At 37.8% G+C, this 23,347-nt stretch overlaps 1 protein-coding gene across 2 annotated transcripts in view; it reads left to right on the forward strand.

Moving 5' to 3' along the window:
- Window positions 1–23,347, forward strand: part of LOC117435489 (succinate--hydroxymethylglutarate CoA-transferase-like) — a 165,312-nt gene that overhangs the window by 71,877 nt on the left and 70,088 nt on the right. Inside the window, exon 12 of one of the 2 annotated variants that reach the window (XM_059018736.1) lies at window positions 3,859–4,325. In XM_059018736.1, coding sequence (XP_058874719.1) covers window positions 3,859–4,063 — 205 coding nt within the window. In that variant the 3' untranslated portion in view covers window positions 4,064–4,325. Of the gene's footprint in view, window positions 1–3,858; window positions 4,326–7,199; window positions 7,303–23,347 lie in introns of those variants that run through there. The other variant, XM_034058688.3, reaches the window with a different exon arrangement.

Below are 23,347 nucleotides of genomic sequence, written 5' to 3' on the forward strand. Positions count from 1 at the left end.
AAGTCTGATTCAAGTATAATCTCCACAGTTCACATGCCACCAACACTCATGCCAAATAAATCTTATGTTTGAAGTGGTGTAAAACATTTGTTTGTTTTATTGCAAGCACAGTTCAGCTGCTAGACTATTCTATTGATGTCTAATGTCCTAAATTGTTTGTCATTAACTGCTTCAGTTGGCAAATGTGTAAGTGTGTGTGCCATACAGGCAGACTGGGGGTTTTGTTCTTTTGTGTTAGTTTTTTGTGGTGTTTCATTATTGTAACCTTCTGTGTGATTCGGGGGGCTCCTCCCCCCTATTTCCTTCCTACCAATAACATCTGCTAAACCCCTATTTAAACCCCAAGCCATGCGCTTCTCTCTGTCTTGCGTTTTTTGTTTGTGCCTCGCTACACAGCCCTGCAGACTCAAGACTACAGAATAATTTCAAAATGACTACTCACTAACAGCAGCTGTCTTCCCCATTGGAAACAGAATTATCGGATGAAGACTGTATTTCTCTGCATTCTCCCATCATTAATCCAAGTAATACATTTCTAAAGCAATCCATCCGCCCTACCGCTCTTTCTTCACCCGGCAACGTCGTTGACCCATTCACCCTGGCCTCCGCTAACACGCCACTTCAACCTCTGCTGATCCTGCCGTGCCTGCTCCTGCTGTCCCAGTCATCCAGGTCTCCCATGTAACCCAGCCTCCCCGCCACTCTAAATGCATTCGCCCTGGGATACTTTGTTTTTTTTCTAAAAGACTGGCCCACCGATAAGCTTCTGAAAGCTCTTTTTAAAAAAGGAATTTCAGTTCCAGCAAGGAGTGATCGAAATTCTCTATTTTTGTTTGTACTGCCAGCCGATGTCAGCAGAGCCTGTATTTCCTACCCACACGACAGCCCAGAGAACCAGAATCTTCAGCAGTTGCTCCACCCCTGCTGTAAGCCAGGGATCCACTGCTTTTTAACAAATCTAACTCTGGGCAAATTTGTAATAGCTTTTTCAGTATATATAGATGTTTTATGTGAAGTTTACCACCACCTTCATCTTCAAATTTCCCATTGCCAGCTTCCAAGACACCTCTCCACTTCAAGAACCGCCTCTCGGCCACATTCCCTATGCACTCATCAGCCCCTCCAGCTGCTTCCGCTATCAAGGATATCCAGGGCTGCCCTATTACCAGAGATACCAGCAATAAGCCACGGCTATTGTCGGGTGGAGAGTACGCTGTGCACGTCCTGGTTGCCGCTTCTCCGCTTGTTCATGTTTGGTTGTTTTTCGCCTTTTTAGTAGTCTTTATGCTCAATTTAGTTATTTATTTATTTATTTTCCAATTTTATCGATTTCACCGATTCCTTCCTGCTGGTTGTCTGTTCGTGGATGCCCTGTCTACCACGGTTACCTGCCTCGACTGCCGTCCCTCTGCCTGGCTGTCTCCGCTGCTGCCTGCCTGGACTGCTGTCTTTTTGCCCGGCTGTCTCTGCTGCTGCCTGCCTGGACAGCTGTCTCTTTGCCCGGCTGTCTTGCTCACCGCTGCTACCTGCCTGACGTGATTGCCTGTCCTTCGTCTGTCTCCGCCTGCCTGTTTGCAGTGCTATCTCTGCTGGATCAGTCTCTAGAGAGTTGCTCCTTCCTGCTTGTCCGGTGAGCTGGATGCTGGCTGGGTATTTCCTTATGGCTTGTCGGTGGTCAATGCGGGCTGTGTTGTTAGTTCTGCTGCTCCCTGTGTGGCCCGGCCTTTGCTATCCCTCATCGCCGGCGCCTTGCTGTGAGGAGTCCCTGGTCTTGCAGTGGCTGGTTCAGTCGCTCACTATTTTTCAACTGTGGATCTCCGATCTCTGACCCCCTCGACCTGGTTATCTGCACTATGGTATTAAGGTAATCTTCTTCTCTACTACTGCACTATAAACAAAACTTCACTCTTGCTCCTTTTGTCTACAGTAATTGTTATGAACTTGGGATTTTGCGCAGACCCAGATATATACATCGCAGTGTAGTTGGATGAGAAGGTGCAGTCTTTCAATAGCTCCTTAGCCAATACCCTAGGCTCCCTGGCCCCAGTCAAGTCTAGGTACGTCTCCTACACCCGGCGTGCTCCATGGTACACCATGGAGCTGCGCTTTCTCAAGGATGGCTGTCGTAAAATTGAGCGTAGATGGCGGGATTCTGGTCTTACTGTCCATCTACACTCCTGGAAGGAATCTCTGGTTGAATATAGGGCTGCTTTGGCAACTGCCAGATCTAGCTATTTTTCAAATATTATTTCTAATAGTCAAGACAATCCTAGACGCTATGCAATAGTTTTTTAGAGTTTTTTAAGTCTAAGATTGACAATATTCGCTGCGCCCCTGCAGTACAGCGGAAATAAAAGCTACTTGCCAAGAAAAGCTACTTGCCGAGCGTCAACAGAAACGGCTCCTTCAAAAGCTGTTTGCTGAGGGATAATCAGAAATTCTGTGCTTTGGTGGTGAGAAAATGTGATATAGGTTGTGAGAAATCTTTACAGGAGCGGCCGCCGAGCTCTGTGTTCTGCAGCAGTGCTCTGTGCTTACAAAAAAAACAAGCCTCCCGGCTGATAAAATCAGCCGCATCATTTCAAAACAGAATCTCCTTTCGCTACAGGGGCATTTCAATTTCGCCATTTGCATCATTCTTCAAGGCACGACTTTCATATTTCGTCGTCTCCTCGCTCTCTCTACCACAGCAAAAAATCTCAACTTCCATATTTCTTCAGAAGAATGGAAAGACATCAGGATGTGGACTTCCCTTCTGCAGCAGTGGAATGGCCTTTCTCTGTTCTATCACGATTTCATATCTGCCCCCCCACGATCTCTCTTTACGTACTGACGCTTCCTCCATCGGTTTTGGCGGTATTTTTCATCACCAATGGTTCTCAAGTGCATGGCCTCAGGAAATCCAAAATCTCTCCCCACAGTCTAAATCCACAGCCCTCCTCGAGCATCTTTCCTATTGTCATCACAGCATTCCTCTGGCCCACCTAGTAGCAGAAAAATCTTGGCAGAATTCATGTTGTTCTTCTGTGACAATCAAGCCACTGTACACAATATCTCTTCTAATAATGCAACTCCTCCACTGGCTCGTCTGGATATCCGTTACCAATAACTTCATTTTACATTTTACTACCTTCCAGAGATCAATAGTAATGCTGCTGATGCTCTTTCTCGTCTACAGATTCCCCGGTTCAGACAGTTGATTCCCTGTGCTCATCTATTCCCTCTGCCGGTTCCTCAAATCAGCAACCTGATTTTCAGCTAAATTCATCCCTCCACAATCACCTCTCATCCTCTCAAGAATACATGGCCAATACACCCCCCTTTGTCCTTATTGTTCTCTGTCCCACTATCTTTCTCATAGCAGCCCCTCCAACCCTTCTGATCCCCTGTTCATTAATGGAAGCAGTACTATTGTAACAAAAAACTGGTTTTCTACTCCTCTTTCCTCTCTCATTTCTAAAGCTGGTCTGCCCCTGCCCCCCCCCCCCCCCAATTCTATACCCCACATTCATTCCGTATTGGCACAGCAACTTCAGCAGCAAAAAATAACGCCAACCAGCAGTTAATAAAAAAAATGGGTCACTGGTTCTCTACAGCAGTAGAGTCTTACATCAGCTCTTCACTACCATGCCCAACATAGTATAGCTAGTATGCCTGGAGTGGGGGCCATGGTTTCCTCCCAAGGGGGGGTTTTCCTGTCCACTGAACGGTGATATATATATATATTAATTCATATTCATTATTTTGCACTTGTGGCACAGTTGCGGAGTGCCTCCAGTAAGGTTCTCAGCATGACAAGGGGGACCCCTGGCCAAATCTATCTAACTCTCTGTCGTCTTCCCATTTTCTCACCTCTAGGTTCCCCTTGGGGGAAGTATCTGTTGCTTCCCAGCGTCAGAGACCGATCGGTTCAGTCTCACCTCCGCGGGGACGGCTCTCCGCGAGCCAAGGGGAATCTCCTTACTCAACTCTAAGTTACGAAGCACATCTCTCATATTATCAATTCCTGAGGTTTTTTCCTCCTTGCAGCCCTCGCTCGTGTCCAGTGAATCAGATTTGTTGAAACTTACAGTATATTATACCAAACATGCCTGAAGTTAACGCTCACAAATACTTTGCCAAAATGCAATTGTCTTGGATTAGCTTGTGTGGTGACGTCAGACCAGGAAGAAGACAGGACACAGTACTGGTGTTGAATGCGCTGGTGCGCAAGTTTTATTAATTAAATAAAAGGTTTAAACAGAAAACAAAACACTTATACCAAAATCAAATGGCACGGTGGCCAAAACAGACAAAGCCAACCAAGTAACGGGCTGGTTTATAGCCAGCACAAGTAGCAGTCTTACTTTTTATTTCTCCTGTCTCTCACGTTCTCTCCTCTGAACACCCAACCCAGAGTGAGAAATTCATGCTGCTTTTATCTACAGCTGTGGCAAGACTCGGTTGCTAATTAATCATTGAGTTGAATCCCGGCACAGTCTCCACATGAACTAATTGTGACTTCCCCGTGCCCACATACCAATCACCCATGCTACATAACCCACACTATACAAATAAACCAAAAACACCCAGGGGCTGCACAACTTCCATTCTTTTCGATGGATCACTGAAATATTTAGCTTGCAAACTGTTTTCAGTATGACATGCCTGCATTTACCCCCAAGATGTTTACATGTGAATCATTGTTGAGAACTAAGACATGCTTTAAGAATACCAACCAAACAAAATGCTCTTTGCACTGGAATGTCAACAAATGTGGCATTCATAGAAAAGTCTGGATTATCATGCTTACACAAAGTCATTTACTTTTTCCTCTTGAAATTCCCACAGTTTCTCCTAATCACTGTCCAGTATTCTTTTCCACAGTATTCTCCAAATTACGCTAAATGCTATGAAAGTAGTTTTGGTTGATTTTGATAAATAAATGCAATTCTGAGGTGTATCAAAAAATACAGTTCTGTGGTTTGTATTATATTTACCACAATTAATACATTTTGGTAAATGTTGATCTCACTTTTGACTGGAAAACTTAATCAGAGCAAGATTAGAAAAATAATGTTTTTGATACAGTAGTCTCTGGCTAAGAGAACACCCCTCGGGAAGCAAGCAAAGTGTTCTCTTAACCGAAGTGTTCTCTAAGACAGTGTTGACCGCCGGACACAATATGCTAAGGCCAATCATGATATGAATCATGACGCATGTGCATCAACATATGAAATGAACAGAATAAGTAAGAAAAAGGCAATAGGCAAATGTATGTTAGTGAACTAAAATAATAAACTAACTGACAAGCTAACATTAATAAATTAACATTAACCCCTTAGAGTACTATTAGGCCAATAATCGGCCCAGTGATGTATGCTGCTAAAGCACTAAAGGGCCGATGGTCGGCCCTAGATCGTCCCTCCCATTTGCTGTCAGAAATGTATTTGTTGGACTATTTTACCTAGCAACAAAATGTGCCAGCCAATAGCAGAGAGTTTTGCTATTCAGTACTATTTATTCCTGTTATAGTAAAATGTATATAATATTGTGGAAATGATGCCAATGCCTTATGTTTGTGTTGATATACATGTTTATGTTGGTATAAACATTTAACAACTTTTATTAAATAAAAAAGAAATGGCTTTTGAGGGCAAGTACGTATATATGGGAAGGGTTGTATATGTGGGAAGTATTGGGTGGCAGGGATGGAGTTAAAATCCTCCCTGCAAACACAGGTGTATAGATAAGGTCATCACAGGTGGTGAAAGGGTTAGTGTATTAAAAGTAATGTTGCTGTTAGAGGTATGTGGTGAGTGTTTTTCGTGTTCTGTGCTGTGCTGTTCATCCTGTGTTATTTACTCCTTGAGTGTTTTGTATAGTCCTTTTGTTTTGGCCCTTGCGCTGGTTATTTTGTTAATTTGTTCTGTCTAGTGTTTGTTTATTCTTATTATTTATTAAATACACGCATCAGCGCTTCACTCACTGTACTGTGTCCATTCTCTTCCTGGTCGGACGTTACCCCCAAGCCATCTTGTTCACAAGGTTTCATACAATCATTTTTATTTTTGGTGTAAAATTAAGTAATTTGCTGCTCTGTCACAAGCGCATTCATTTGTGTGTGACATGTATAGTCCTGTAGGGTACAGTGCAGTGGCTGTGCCTTAGTACCCAGAGGGTTAACAAAGCACCCCTAGACACGTTAAAAAATGCAGCAGCAGCAGCAGCTCTAGATTATTCTCGCGAGGACAAGTCAGTTTTGAAAAGATTAAATAAATAATTTTTGAGTTTGATGATGATGAGTTATCAGGTTACAAACCAGTACTGTATCATTTTTTAATTGGTTAGCAATGAATCACTATCGGTGCCAAAAAGGTGTTATTTTAAACAAAGTTCCTGTTCCTTTAGGCAGAGCTTTTCCAATGGGAAAATTCTGTTTCACCACAAGGTTGTTCCCTAAGCCGAAGTGTTCTCTTAGGAGGTGTTCCTATACATGGAGACTACTGTACCATCATGAAACGTAATGATTCTACAATGCACTCCTTTCTGGTGTTGTTGAATATCACAGCCTGCAGGTCACGTGTATTTTATAAACCACAGCATTAAAGCCAAACTACTGTTTTTTGGCAATTAGAGGAACGACTAAATAACTCATTGTCTTCTCCGTGGCAATAGAAAAAATTATCTAGCTACCACAAATGCAGATGTTCATTTGTCCTAATCAGCAAGAAGATCTTCATTAAAAAAATTCAAATGGTATGATTTACTTTTTCTGGAATGAAGAGCTGAGGAAATGATCTAATAATTTAGGTAAATTTAAGTAAATGACCCGTGTTAATAAATATGAGTGCCTAACAAGACAAATACCTGGTTTACATACTGCTGTTTAGCAAAATAGTAAAAACATCAAAGTGAAATTTTGCTGTCTACAAACTATGTAAATGAGGGAAGTTTTTTGAAAATTGCAGTTAGAGCAATGATCCTTACTTGAATTGTGCTAATTTTGGTGGCTGCAAACATTGGAAAAATATACAGAGCTATGATGTGATTTAAGCCGTGTTTTTTCCTTGAGGGCAATGTTTGGTTCTTCTCAGAAACACATGTGCATCACATTGTGGTTGTTATTACTGACTGTTGGAATTAAAACAGTGCAGTCATGTACATCTCTTGAAACTGTAACACAAGAGTTCAAACCACAAAATGGTGTTTGTTCCTAGATTCTCCGAAAAGAAGACTGACGATTGGTTGCAAATGTTTGAAGACACTGGTGTGCCCTATGGCCCAATCAACAGCATACAGCAAGTTTTCTCTGATCCCCAGGTCAGTTAACACGATGCATATTTTATTGTCATACAACCATAGCAAAATAAATATATATTCAACGTCAACATGAAGTGATCCAGATTGTGTAATCTGGCAAGCATTAACTTTTGTGCTGTCCAATGGATACAGGTCATCATTAAAGTGGCAGTATGTCACAAAATTATACTATTAATCCTACCTATAGTGCTCTTTCATTCCATTCAAAGTTTTAGCAAGCATGCCTTTTTTTATTTTAAAGCATGATATCTGGTACTACACTTGGCTAAATTAAATATATTTATGCAAATCTTGTCTTGATTCACTGCAGAGTGAAATGATCCCCAACCCTTCAACTCCATCTTTTTTGCCATGAACTACAGTATAATGCTTTGCTTGCCAGTAAAACACTTTAATTATTATTATTATTTATTTCTTAGCAGACACCCTTATCCAGGGCGACTTACAGTCGTAGACAAAAATACATTTCAAAGAATCACAGTACAAGTATTAATACAATTAAGAGCAAGAGCAAAACAATTAATCCAACATTGCTGAGGTGAAATGACCTTAAGTGAATTGGTAAAATATTTCATGATAGTATGGCAAGCAAACTGAGACTGTTGTGCAGATAACATGTTTTAAAATACATGTTTGATATAAAGTGTGTTTCATTCAAAACTGCACTATTAAGACCTATATAGTGAATGGAAGACCGTGACAGGTAAGATTTATGGAATTACTTGATTCTGAATTATTGCCCTTGGAGTATACTTATTTTTGTATTATTATGATAGGACAAATGTCTTTTTTTTTTTTTTACAAATATTTGGACATTTTATACTGCATGTCCATGGTGGCTATAAAATCACAGGGCCAATTTGCACTGCTTTGGCAGGTGGAAGCACCAGACAATGGGCAACATGATTTTAGGTCTACTATCGCTCCAGACAACACCTACACGTGTTATTGCGTGAGCTGCTCAACATGTCCGCTGTTTGTCTCACCACAACTATTTGAATTACACTAAAATTTGAATAATGTGAACCATTGTCTGGTACTTCCATCTGCCCTTTACCATTTGCTCTGTGGTAAATTATTTTTTTTCCCCACAGCAAAAGCACGAAATGGCAAAGGAACTTTTATAGCCACTGTGTAAAATCATACTTAATGACATGGTGTTTAGTTTCTAACACTTTCTGGCTTTACGTTTTTTTTGAGTCATTTTGCAAATTATGTACAGTCTAACTTCTTCAGCCACATCATACATGTTGCTGGTATTACTGAGTACCGTAATACCTTTCTTTCTTTCTTTCTTTCTTTCTTTCTTCATTTCTTGATTTGAAGGAATTATTCAAATAGTATCATATGACAGCACATTGTAAAATTGCATTTCAGTGGTCGCAGGGTGCACAAGACATTAGACAGAACTGCACCTGACAGACTGTTGGGATAAAGAGCAGGGGGTTGTATAAGGTGTGATGTCAGATGAAGGTCAATACTTTGTGTAACCAAGTGGTTCCCAACAGTCCGAGTTTTCCTAACCAGGGTTTACCCTAATTAAAGCTGCAAGGCTTTTCAAGGCTTATGAAACGGCACTCACCGTGAGTAATTATTCTGTTTACATGACCAGGACACCCCATCTCCACATCCTAAAAAAGGGTGTTTCCACTGCTGGCCACATCTGCACATATCACACAGTGCTGATCACCCACAGAGCACCACAGACACAATGAGGAAACAGGGACTTGGCATCTGGTCTGGCCCCAGCAGTGTGTCTGTTTATGTTAATGAAACAAATAGTGGTGATATGGAGAGACAGGCTTCTTGTATTGTTTAGATTGGATACTTGCCTGAAAGACTTAAGATGATTCTTCAGAAGCGGAAAACATGAGTGCCACTCTGGAACTAGATCAATCCATTTTTTTTCTTTTTTTTTTCTTTTTATAAAATACAAATCAAGTTTCTATTCACATAATGTCTGCTCACATTTTCTGTGGTTCATGCTTCTTATATTATGACATCCCTAACCTCTAAATTAGTATGTCTCTTATGTTCCAGATAATGTATATTTATGACGTCTCAATCAAAAAAAAATATATATATATATATATTTATATAATATCTATATATATTAGCTCAAACAGCCAGCTGCCCAATGTTTCGATATGTTGTACATATCTTTCTCAAGGGAGCATGTGTTTCAATCAAAACATTGGAGATATTTATAGGTTTTTGATAGCATGACAACTACTTGTTATTGTTTATATTCAAATCCATGATTTATTCTTACATGATGTAATGGTGTTCTATATATTGTGACATCATTTTTACTTCTATCTTTAAATCTGTATTAATTCTAATTAACATTACTTTATATAAACTTATATTTATATTATCATGCAATGCTGGCTCTGAGGATCAGTCTTGATTTGGCCTCCCCAGCGCATCCGCATGCACAACTTTTGAATTAATTTTGTTTATTTATTTAAATGTTATATATTTATTGAAGTTAATTAGTTCATTCTTTTCTGTTGAGTCCCGCTGGCATAATCATGTTCAGTCTATTTATCCATTTACTTTCTTTTATTCTTCTATATGTCGCATTGTCTAATTTTAGCTGTTCTAAAACTACAAACTTTACATCATTTATGTAATGACCTTGACAGGTGAAGTGCTCTACTACTGGTTCATTCATTTTTTTTATTTCTAATTAATGAAAGGTGGTTCTGAATTTTTTTATATAAAATTGTTCCAGTCTCTCCAACATATTTTATTTCATCACATTTTTCACAGGCTATTCCATAAACAACATTGCTATTTTTACTTTTGTCCATGTATTTACACACTTTACATGTACTAGTGCAAGTATTCGTAGAACCTATTTTGTCAATTATTCTTTTATGTTTACTGTGAACTAAAATATCACCTAAATTAGCTTCTCTTTTGAATGCTACAACTGGGGCCTTAAGAAATACTTTTTTCAATTTTTCTGAATTATGTAGAATCCGCAAGTGTTTCCAAACTATCTTAGAAATATTGGTCAAAAGTTTAGAGTAAGTCATTACTAATGGGACTCTTTTGACCTTTTTATCTCTATTTTTATAATCTATATATATATATATATATATATATATATATATATAACTTAAAGAATTACTGCCTTAGCATGTTTGCATCTCCGGTATCCATAAAAACTTGATCACAGCTGGGTCAGCAACATCTACGAGATATCCTTTTTCATCAGAAGCTTCAATCGAGTGTGCAGCACAAAAGTACTCACTCATGCTTGTTGGCCAAAATCCTTTAGATCTGGGTCTGTCGCTAACCCAAATTAAACCCAGCAGTGATTTGGATATGATAGACAAACTAAAGGAGAATATGACTTCCTGTGGTTGTTGACGTATGATTTGCTTCCCCCAAATACTGGATCTCGTGATTCTTCTCCTCATTTGTGTGGTTGTTTCTTTTGTGCTGGTAGTCAAAGTAAAAAATCCCCCTAAAATATTAAATATTTTTATGGTACAGTTTGACTTTCAGTACCTACTAAAATAAAATTGTTTCTTAAATTTAAAAAAGTTGTCCTTTATGTATTTTTTATTAAAGACACCTCAAACCACATTAGAGTTTTATGTGCATGTTCCTCTGGAGCACTGAACTGAAGTAATTAACCCAACACAACACTGATGAACAGCAGATTTATCAATCCTTTACAGATATTTACAGATTTCAAGCTAATAATTGAAAATGCAGACACGGTAACCACCAGTGTCCAGGAAATAAATGTTAATAACAGCTGGTAACGCCAAATGACTGTTTTATCATTTTCTGTGGTATTTCAATTTGTATTAAGTTTATATTTTTAGTCTTTGCTTATCTTTACCTTTTTGGTTTGTTTAATGGTTCCCAGGTAGTTAAGTTAAGCTTTCAGACTTTGTTTCTTTTTCATTGTGGTTTATTTGCTATGGTTTACATGTTGTAGCATCATGACAGCAGAAGCTTCAGTAGAGAAAAGTTGAATTGTTTCCCATAACAAAGTTCTGATGGTTTAAAATATCAATGAAATTTCTACTGCTAAAAAAAAAAAAAAAAAAACACACAGCCTAGAAGTTTCCAATTTTTTTCAATTGTTTCAATTTTTTTTTTAAATACATGTAATGATGTGGTTCACTCCACAGGGTCATTCAAAGATCCCACTGTTGTCTATGATTTGAATCAACTGTGGGATATTTTCTTTAGAGAAAGCAGGACTGAAATTAGGTTACAAGCAATAGTGGAATGCTACCTGCGTGGGTCGTCACTGAATAATAATGAATCAGTCAGACACATAGCAGTGGGTGTTGACACGCCGTACAGGCATGCAGATTTAATAACAACACAGGCGCCAGCGCTAGGGTACCAACAATGGTAATCCTAGTGCCGGATTTAATAAAGAAAGCAAAGCTAAAAATAAGTTTGCTCACAGATGGTGAGCGCTAGTCCTACTAAAAAGAACGTCCTGCTCCAGGAACCTACTACCTGAACTAACCCCCACTATACTTAGTTTAGGATGAATTCTCCTAAACTGACTTGGTGATGTTGCTCCTGGAGTCCCGACGTCCTGACGAACTGTGGAGCTGCTGCATTCTTAAACAGGTGTAGGTTCCCCGGGCAAGTCCCCCCCCCCCCCCAGCCAATCAGGACCTCCCGATCAGATCAGCCCTGGTCAAGCCTTCCTGTTTACCAAGCAGCAGCGCAGATGAACCAGCAACAGGGTCCTTCCTATCATAGATGCATAACATGATGAAAAGAGCTGAGGGACTGTAATAGGCCATAGAGCGCAGAGGTTGTACAATACCAGCCAAAAGACTTGACACAAATGCCACAGCAGTGGTATAATAAAACATGGATAAATACAGTAGTAGTGATTCAATACTATAAGCAAGAAAAGTTTAAGTTGAATTTACTTTACATTTTTTGATTATTTAGATAAACTAGAAAACCTTCTCTAAGGGCCTGATTCCATGGTGGTCAAATTGCCCACATCATACGTTTACTATGGTGGGCAGTTTGCACACAATGGAAAATATAGGTCAGATTCTTGAAAGCAATGTGCTTTTGCACAAGTTTTTAAACAAAATATTTTAATCTATTGTTTTTCTTTTTTGGTTTATTGCTAAATGTAATGTTATGTGTTAAATATAGAAAAGCCAGATCTGAGGGTCTTGGTGATCTTAAAAATAAAACCATTTGATTTGGCATTTTGACAGAAACATAATTAACACAGTTTATCTCGCTGTCAATCAGAAACATTGAAACATGTATAATTAATGCTATGGGCATGCACTATCAAAGTTGTATTAATTAATGTATATTTTTCTTTTCTGTTTCAGTCATCACATCCTGACTAGATTCAGTTTTCTGTGTCAATCATCACATGCTGATCACATCCTGGTGACTTTTTAAAACTCCAAAGCTGAAAGCCCTCTGGGCTCCATAGAGCTCTCAGAATTATGTCAAAACTTTTAAGTACTTCTGGTATACCAAAGTGTAACCGTTAGCCTGTCCCTTAAACACCTGCCTCTGGTGGATGTGAGAAATACATCAGAAATATGTCAGTATACATAAAAATTACTTTAAAAAAAAAAAAAAAGTCACCAGGATGTACAGTCACCTCCAAAATTATTGGCACCCTTGATAAAGCTGAGCAAAAAAGGCTGTATAGAAGAAACAACACAGGTAATTAGCTATATTTTATGCTCAAATATATGGGAAAACCATATTCTTTTATTCAAATACAATTGCTCAGAGAAAAAGTTTTTTATTAACCAGTAATAAAACATTTTCTCAAAAAGATAGGTGTCAGAATTATTGGCACCCCTAAAGATTCTTATAAATAAAATCAAACAAAATTAAATCTGCATTAACATTCTACTTCTTTAAGTTCATCTCAGTCTTAAGGAACTGTATTGTGGCCTTCCATGGCTTCCTGTTTCACTGGGGTATAGAAATGAGGTAACACGCATATGAAATCCATTTGTCATCCATCACCATGAGGAAAGGCAAAGAACTCACAAATGAAAAGAGACAAATGGTTGTTGACCTTCATAAATCAGGCAATGGGTACAAAACAATAGCTAAAAACGAAATATACCACTTACCACTATTAGCCCTTTGCGGTCCATTTATTAAATGCGCGTCAGGCACGCCAGGTCTAATTTATTTTCACACGCGCAGTTAATTTTAGACGCGCTGTTTAAAATTTCTTTTTTTCACAGTCAAACGGGTTTAAATGGCCCTGCATATCAACAAAGCACTCACTAGGCATCTCCAGCCCCGCCCCACCCTTTCGTTCGCTATAGCTTTCACATATGCTAAGAAATAAATAATAATAATAATAATAATAGTCATACATACCAATCAATCATCTCCTGATTACTCGTTTTATCACCAAACTCCTCAATAATGCAATCCAAGTCATTATTTTATTACTATAACATCTCAAAAAAGCTCTGCAAATGTCCATGTTCTCTGTGCGCTGATTCACAGGCAGCCACCTTGTTTACTTACAACAGCCCCGTTATCTGATACCAGGGCCATGTATGACTATTCATGAGATACGCCTTTTTTTTTTTTTTTTTTCGACTTTTCTCGGCTCCTGTCCTTCCCACTCGGCCATTGAATGGTTTTCTCGACTTTTTCCGGAGAAAAAACGACTAAAACCCATTTTTTGCGTTTCTATAATGATGTCGGACAGGGTCCGACAATGGACCTGATAGGAATAATTGCAATGTCGGACCAGGTCCAACAATGGACCGCAAAGGGTTAGGGCAATAATTAAGAAGTTCAAAACCACTGGAATAGTGGTAAACTTGCCTGGTAGAGGATGCAAGTGTATCTTGCCCCCACGCACAGTGAGGCAGATGTTTCGGGAGGCAAAGGGAAATCCAAGGGCCACAGTTGGAGAATTACAGAACCTGGTTGCATCTTGTGGTCACCAAGTCTTCAAATCTACAATTAGATGCCAACTTCAATGCTAATAGGCTATTTGGAAGGGTGCCAGAAAAAAGCCTTTATTGAGAGCAACCAAGAAATGTAAGTGCCTGGAGTTTGCTAAACGGCATTGGCACTTCGATTGGAACAGGGTGCTATGGTCAGATGAGATGAAAATAGAGCTCTTTAGCCACGCACACCAGCGGTGGGTTTGGCAACGAAAGAAGGATGCGTGTGCAGAAAAGAACCTCATACCTACTGTAAAATATGGTGATGGATCTTTGATGTTATGGGGCTGTTTTGCTTCCACTGGTCCTGGGGCCCTTGTTAAGGTCAACAGCATCATGAACTCTACCCAGTGTCAGGACATTTCAGCCAAAAACCTGGTTGCCTCTGCCAGGAGGCTGAAACTTGGCCACAAGTGGATCTTCCAGCAAGACAATGACCCCAAGCACACATCAAAATCCACAAAGAAATGGTTAATTGACCACAAAATCAATATTTTGCAATGGCCATCTCAGTCTCCGGACTTGAACCCCATTGAAAACCTGTGGTTTCAATTGAAGAGGGCAGTCCATAAGCGCAGACCGAAGGATATCAAGGATCTGGAAAGATTCTGTAGGGAGGAATGATCTAAGATCCCTCCCAATGTGTTCTCCAATCTCATTAAACATTATAGAAAAAGACTCAGTGCCGTTATCCTTGCAAGGGGAGGGTGCAGAAAGTACTGAAAACAAGGGTGCCAATAATTGTGACACTTTTTTGGAAATAAATGTATAACTTGATCAAATATATTCCACATGTTGGAAAATTACAATATAGCTCAGTACTGGTATTATTTATTTTATACAGTCTTTTTTGCTCATCTTTATCAAGGGTGCCAATAATTTTGGAGGTTTTCATGTTCTTGTGATATGTTTTCCTTTGAGTTTTAACCAGAAACCAGGAACTCTATAAAGGGCCAGACTGGATAAGAACACACTGGCTCCCTCGTAACTTTATGCAAATGATATTGTGCATGTCTATTTGTGGAAGCTATGTTTTATGGAAGCACTTTTGCTTTAAATATTTCCATGTCAAATGTATTACTAAAAATGCAGTGGACAAAATTATTGGCTAACATACATCCATAATGATTAAAACTGTCAAAGAAAGGATATTTTAAATGGGACTAAAGTGATTGACAGGTCCTAAATTTAAATATGTCAACATTTTCACATATTACATTTACTACCACTTTTAAAACCACCTCAGCCAGGAAAATAAATGGCACACACTCATGGGAATTACTCATAAAGAAAAAAATAACACTAAAACAATGCAAGTTGTGACAAAATACTTTACCAACTGGTGAAAACATGAGCATTTAAAGCACGCCCTTCTTTAAAAATGGTGCGTTTTTGACAAGATGTTTATTCAAATATGACACATCCTCTGACTTTCATGTTATCTTATTGATCTATAGATATACCCCTTATTGATTTACAATTATAACTGCAATCTTGTGTTTTTTTTATTTTTATTTTTATTTTAGTTCACAAGTTTACTTACCATACATTGATAATGTATTTTAATGAAGTGACCAATTTTTGCTTGTGTTTTCCTCCAGTAGGAGATTTACTGACCCTGTTATTAATATCTCGAAAGAAAGCATTGCTGTACAAGCGATTCACCACCAGCACATTTTGTGATTGATCCAGTTCTAAATTTAAATTGTGATCCCTTCATGTTTCTTATAGATAATTGTTCTAAACATACTACATACTGGCATTGATCCATAAATACATGAACCACAAACTCAGTGCGTGGTTTAGACCTTTTTCTTGTATCATAACCTGCGTGTGTAACAAAAATGCAAATTTCAGTTACTTTATGATGCAATTATGATGCCTCTTCAAACTATAGAGCTGTTATCTGCACGATTTATATGCTGTCAGCAAAAAGTCCATCACCCTAAGCTATGTATATTTAGTGTACCCACTTACAGTTTTGAATGTGCAAAGCAAGTGCAGTTACTCTTTGAACTTCTCTGCAGCATCATGGTATAATACATAATGGAACAATCTTTTGATTCTAGTGTTATAACAGTAAGATCTAAATGATGGGAAATCCAACTGATTTGGCTCCAGGAGATTATAGTTCTATAATCTGTTCCAGAAAGTCGGAGGATTCCTCAGATCATCTTTGAGGAACATGTAATTCACTCCCATTTCAAGTCAAAACCACTGTCCTTTATTTTAAGCGGGTCTTTGAAGCTGCAAATGTTTCCAAGACGATTTGGACTGCAGCACATTTCCTGCATCTTACTGCGGTATCACAGACAGATTGATGATAGTGTTCTCATATATAAACGTGCTCAGTGAAAAAAAACAGACACCTTCACAGAAAACAGTAGAAATTCATTAATCCAATTTAGATTAAGTGAAAGTCCATGCAAAGCATGACATTTTCTTAAATAATGCTTACCGTCCATCCTTCCTTCACAATCTGCATCTAGTGCACCATGCAGGTCTTTGACACTCATGTAAACTACAACATGGCATATACAGGATTCTGGGGAACACTGACTTCATGCTCAAGACATACTAGGCCACTCCTTAGATTCCATATTGGTTTAAAACAGTCATCCTGCAGCATACAGATAAACGTTTGGATAGTTTCAAACTTGACACCTATCGCTTTCAAAGTTTCAGGAAAAAGGAGGTCATGACAAATTCCCAAAGTGTAACCTGTGATCTGATTTTAACATTTTGTAGAAATTCACTGTTAGGTACAGTTTAATAATGTTGTCCCATTAGGCAGCAATATTTGCTGATCACATTTATGTTTTTATTTTAGATGATCAACTAGACATTTTTAAACTAACATCAAGAAATTAGATCTGTGAATGAATGGGAAAAGACAATTATTTTGACAAGATATTTTGTACAGTGTCTGAAATGACATAATAAAATATTTATAAGCATGGGCTTGTCGAATTTAATAAACCTTCTGAGTTCAACTTTTCTTACACTTCAAGAACAATATGTGTACTAATGAAAAGTTCGTACGGACCTGTACGGAATAGTATTTTAAGAAAGCAGGGTTGTTAATACTTGCTATTCTTTTTCAACCAGTATTCACCAACCATGGCAGCCACCATTCCTACAGCAAGCCTCCATTGTATCCTGTGTTTTTCAAACAGTCAACCACCTCTAGCTGAATTACAATAAATAAACACAAATCATACAATTATTTTATTACTTGTAGATTATTTTTAAGTAAACACCTCTATGCTACATTATTATTTGTTTATTTCGCAGACGCCTTTATCCAAGGCGACTTACAGAGACTAGGGTGTGTGAACTATGCATCAACTGCAGAGCCACTTACAATTTCATCTCACCCGAAAGACGGAGCACAAGGAGGTTAAGTGACTTGCTCAGGGTCACACAATGAGTCAGTCGCTTAGGTGGGATTTGAACCGGGGACCTTCTGGTTACAAGCCCATTTCTTTAACCACTGGACCACACAGCCTCCTACATATTGTACACTTAAATATGTTCTTTTTCTTTTTTTTTTTTTTACAATAGTGGACTTGAATTCAAAGTCAGTATATCCTACAGTACAAATTTGATATATATGCTACAGTAAACCAACCCAATGTCATAAAGGCTTGACGGTATGCCTCAACACAACTTATTGAACTGAGCCTCCATCAGATGAAACTGACACTTGGCCTGTACTTTGACAATAGCTATATAATATTGAAAGAATAATAACATACAATACTTTGATCTGAAATCTTATTAAAAAAATACACTTTTTTTCCTTTTCAAAATTAAATTAAGCTGTCAAAAATGTCTATATTGTGTTGAAATATTCTACTGCTGACTGGCGCCAATGCCGTCACAAATCAAACCTTGTATCAACAAAATTGACTTTTTAAAAGTATGTTGAAAACATTTGTTGCATAATTTCAGTAACTTTAATGCTGGTCGTGAGTATCTAGGAAAAACTGTCTCCCTCGCTGGTATAAATGTTTATCCACCCGGGAGTCAGTTTATTTCCTGATACTTTACAATCAACCAGCCCAAAAGTTATCACTTAAATAAATCAAAAAAGTCTGTTTATCACAATATAAATCAAAAACATGTCATAGCTTTACTTGACTGCATTTAAGGTATTTGTGCAATCCTGTGTTTATTCAAATAGATTTAGAAACAGTCTACTTCCAACTCATTCTTAACAAACATCTGTGTGCGCACACACTCACTTCTGAAACACAGCCAAATTGGCTTTGAGTGGATAATTAGACATATATTTTAGTCTTGGAATAGTTCATACGATCCCCACTGAGGCCTTTTTGTATTTTTGTACTCGGTATTTTTTCACTTTAAAAGGTGCAGGGCACAATATTGTTTTGAAACTCATTCTTTTTAAAAACAAACTGATTTGCATTTTTATTGACAAGGCAAAACTCTTGAACATTAGAATTCTATGTGGATCTTTAGGGCTTCTCAGCTTGTAACCTCATTTAAATTAATTTGCTTACACAAAATCACAGTTGCAATCCGTTTGGGAAAGGCTAACCAATTAAACCCTACAAATTTGAACTTTATTTATTTATTTAGTCTAATGCATCATCAATTTGGAACATGTTACGAACAAACAGTATGTTCCAATCTATTCCCTGGGTTCTGTTTTTTGGACTTTAGTGCTTATTAAAAGTGATGAATGAGGAGATTTAAAAATACACAATTCCAATGTCTGTCCTCCTGGAAATTTCACAGAGGTGTCATAGGCAGACAGGCTTACCCATGCTGTTCGGTATAATCTTTTTTTTCACAGTTGACATAAAACACTCCCTTCTGCACTTCAATATTAGGAAATATTTTTAAAAACAAGCTTCTAAAAGCTTCTCATAGTAAAAGCGTAGCAATGTGTAATGCGTCATAGTTCAAGCATTGTAAAGCCCAGAAAGATTTTTTTTTTTTTTTTAAACATACTGCAAAATAAAACATGCAAAAATACTGTGGTATAACATTTATAATGGAATAACCAAAAGCATAAAATGTAATTTACATTTTCTAACTCTTTTTACGCTACATTTTGGGAATAGATATTGCTGCATTTAGTGAGTACTCGCCAAACAGAGCTCCAGTCAAAGTAACTTTCACAGGGGCTCAGATAGTAAATTTTCACAGCTATGACAACGGCAAGCGATCTCATCTGCAGATTAGAATCACACTGTCAATGTAGGTCAGTGTTTCATGGTACTGACTCCTCATAGGATACAATTCAGGGCTATAACTTTGGCCCACTTGAATTTGTTTTGAGTTTATATTTATATGTTTATTTACAACTCAGTTAAACATATTTAAAAGATCATAATAATTAACAATTAGTGTATGTGTTTTAATGTCAATTGCCTGGTGATATTCAATAAATTCAATACACATTCAAAATTGAAATTGAGAATTTCTGAGAAGATCCACTGACTTGCATTTCATTTAATCTTACATTCCCCATCAGCATGGCCTAATGAGTTGAACAATGAAACAAGAAACAAGCACTGCAGAAGTTCAGGAGTATGCATTGCATTTTTTGTGTCAATCAATTCTCAAAGGTTTTAGGGAGTATTTGGAACCCTTATTTATTTTTAGCAAGGCTTTAACCCACATTAATGTGGAAGCATATATTGTTAACAAAATGTACTCCATATCCACTACTGATTGTATTCCCATATCCATTTTACTACATGTTTGCAGAACATTGTATCGGATATTATTCCCTTGACACTGTACCCCTGGAGGTGCTTTGTTTTTTTTCTCCAAAATATCACATTTCTAGTTAAAGACTGCAAACTATGGCCAACGTTGTCTGAAGTGTCACTCCAGTGCCAAGAGGTGTAATTTAAGACTTTGGTAGATGCTTTGTATCAATAAAAAACATGTTAATACTGACAAAACCGACAGTAGTCTTGAACTGAATTAGATTTTATCCGATGGCTAGGTATACATACAGTACGTAGCTGACAGCTGATTATAAATAGGGCTTCTGTTTTTTGGTTTTTATTCATTTCATTGAGTTATATGTAAATCATTTTTATTCAGGGCTTTTGCTTTTTATATACTGTATGAAATTACTGTTTTCGGTTACTTTTGTTTTTTTCTGTCACTATGTATAGTAACTCGACAGTACACTTCAATTGTACCTTCTTTCCTTTGCTGTCTTCCACAGCATAATCATTGTGGTCGTGGGCATATTCTTCTAGGGTTTTTGTGTGTTTAGGCAATTTTTTACATTTCACCACAATTTGCAATTCTGTTCGCTAACACTGTCATTTTTGCCCGAGCGGAAGCGGCTGCACACATATTTGCTAAATAGGGCCCTATGTATCTTAACTTTAACCGTATTTGCTTCTGGTTAACAGGGTCAATTAAACCGATCTAAATCATGCCACCATTTCAATAATACAAATAGGACATCCTTGGAGATGTATATTACTTGAAATGGATGTTTAATACACTCAAGAGTCTCGCACAAAGTACACACTTCCACTAATATCCATGATGTGATTTAAGAGTCGCTCAAAAGCAGCTGCTTTATCTCACAATTTGATCTCCTCTAATATTTTACTTGAATAAAATCTTGGTTTTAATCGCCTAAATAAACACAGAGGTTTGATAGTCATACTAGTTTACTGCTTCAAAAAGCACATCTGAAAATGGTTACTTTAGAAAGGCTTTTCTTCATCCAAATTTGAAATAGGAGATTTAAATGTGTTGCTCTAGGAAGGATCCATCTTTATAATCTGAAGCACTTTTGGAGTTGACAATACTGTACTAGAAAGGAGAATGAATGCACTTTGCCCTTATTTCTGTGAAGATGAGAAGATACTAAGCATTACATCTGACAAGACATTTCCTGACAAAACCGACAGTAGCTGAGCTATTTATATATATGTAGCTGGCAGTTAATTATAAATAAGATGCCCTGCAAATTATTAAAGTAAGACAAGCTACTGAGTATTCAGGTAGATATATGCTTCATTTCTAAGCACAGCAATTTTCAGTTAGAACATGAAAATAAAATTACCCTTTTATTTCAGAGGCACATGCCACGCATGAACTTACAACAACTGCACGGGTAAGGGGTTGCGTATCCAGCACTGTCAACAGTTGTGGATCTTTGTACTTGGTACCACTATTTGGTACCCTTTTCCACATGTCGTGGTCACACTAGTTTGTGTACCACACACCTCCTGGTGGCACCACAAGCACGAAACTGTGGTCATTTACATAGAAAACCTTCCACAACTTCTGTACCTAGTTTCGTCAATGTGGGCCACCTTCCTGCAACATTTAAATTAAGACATTGGTTATTGTTGGGCAAATGACAATTCCACCCTAGGGTATATATAATTTACATAATAATCAGATATATTTCATACTAAAACATTTGCATCTTTGGTCATAATGGTCGTGCAAATAGGTATTTGAAAAAGATAAAATAGTAATAAATAAATATTAGTAATAGAGGTCTGCAATTGTGTGTAAGATAACATCTCAGTATGGTATTTAGAAAAGGGCAAATTAAAGGTCAATTCCGTATGAGAAAAGGGAAATAAAAAAAATATATATAATGAACATTATAAGTGATAGGGATTCGATGCATAATGACCAAGGAAATTATCCATTAGCTTCTAATGTATTAAACTTCAACTCACTTGGATGAAAATGTCAAGTTTAAAATGTTAAATAATAAAACAAATGTCAGGACAGAGCAATGCAAGTGTGTAGCAGGGATGTTTTTGAAATTGAAGAGAAAATATGTAAAAGAAAAAAAGCACATTGAAATTGTTTTCATGTGATATTGCCCTGTGAACCTTTGTTGAATTACAGTAGGCACGTTTAGGAGATTTAAATGATATGTCAATATTTACTTTGTCTTTGCAGCTGTCAGGTTATGGTCAATTTTCACCAAATCACAAATCATAGTTTGTGAAATGCAAGTCCACCACTATACATCACTGTAGGTGTGGTGACTGTCGTACAGCCTTCCCATCCTTACTGAAATAATCTACCATTGACTTTTTAATCAAAAAGTTCAAACTTTGACAGCTCATTGCAATCTCTGTATTCTGGCTTTCATTTACAGGACACTACCTTTTATTATCTTAGAGTATAGTACAAAGTGTTTTTATTGATTAGTAAAATGGTATTTTATATATATACAGACGTGCTCAAATTTGTTGGTACCCCTCCACAAAATACGAAGAATGCACAATTTTCTCTGAAATAACTTGAAACTGACAAAAGTAATTGGCATCCACCATTGTTTTAATCCATATTTAATAGAAATCAGACTTTGCTTTTGATTTTTTATTCAACATAATATTGTAAATAAGAAAACAAATGAAAATGGCATGGACAAAAATGATGGGACTGCTAACCTAATATTTTGTTGCACAACCTTTAGAGGCAATCACTGCAATCAAACGTTTTCTGTAGCTCTCAATGAGACTTCTGCACCTGTTAACAGGTAGTTTGGCCCACTCTTCCTGAGCAAACTGCTCCAGCTGTCTCAGGTTTGATGGGTGCCTTCTCCAGACTGCAAGTTTCAGCTCTTTCCATAGATGTTCGATAAGATTCAGATGAGGACTCATAGAAGGCCACTTCAGAATAGTCCAATGTTTTGTTCTTATCCATTCTTGGGTGCTTTTAGCTGTGTGTTTTGGGTCATTATACTGTTGGAGGACCCATGACCTGCGACTGAGACAGAGCTTTCTGACACTGGGCAGTACGTTTCGCTCCAGAATGCCTTGATAGTCTTGAGATTTCATTGTGCCCTGCACAGATTCAAGGCACCCTGTGCCAGGCGCAGCAAAGCAGCCCCAAAACATAACCGAGCCTCCTCCATGTTTCACTGTAGGTATGGTGTTCTTTTCTTTGAAAGCTTCATTTTTTCATCTGTGAACATAGAGCTGATGTGACTTGCCAAAAAGCTCCAGTTTTGACTCATCTGTCCAAAGGACATTCTCCCAGAAGGATTGTGGCTTGTCAATATGCATTTTAGCAAATTCCAGTCTGGCTTTTTTATGTTTTTCTTT

This window comes from Acipenser ruthenus, chromosome 3 (genome assembly GCF_902713425.1).
Source record: "Acipenser ruthenus chromosome 3, fAciRut3.2 maternal haplotype, whole genome shotgun sequence".
NCBI lineage: Eukaryota > Metazoa > Chordata > Actinopteri > Acipenseriformes > Acipenseridae > Acipenser > Acipenser ruthenus.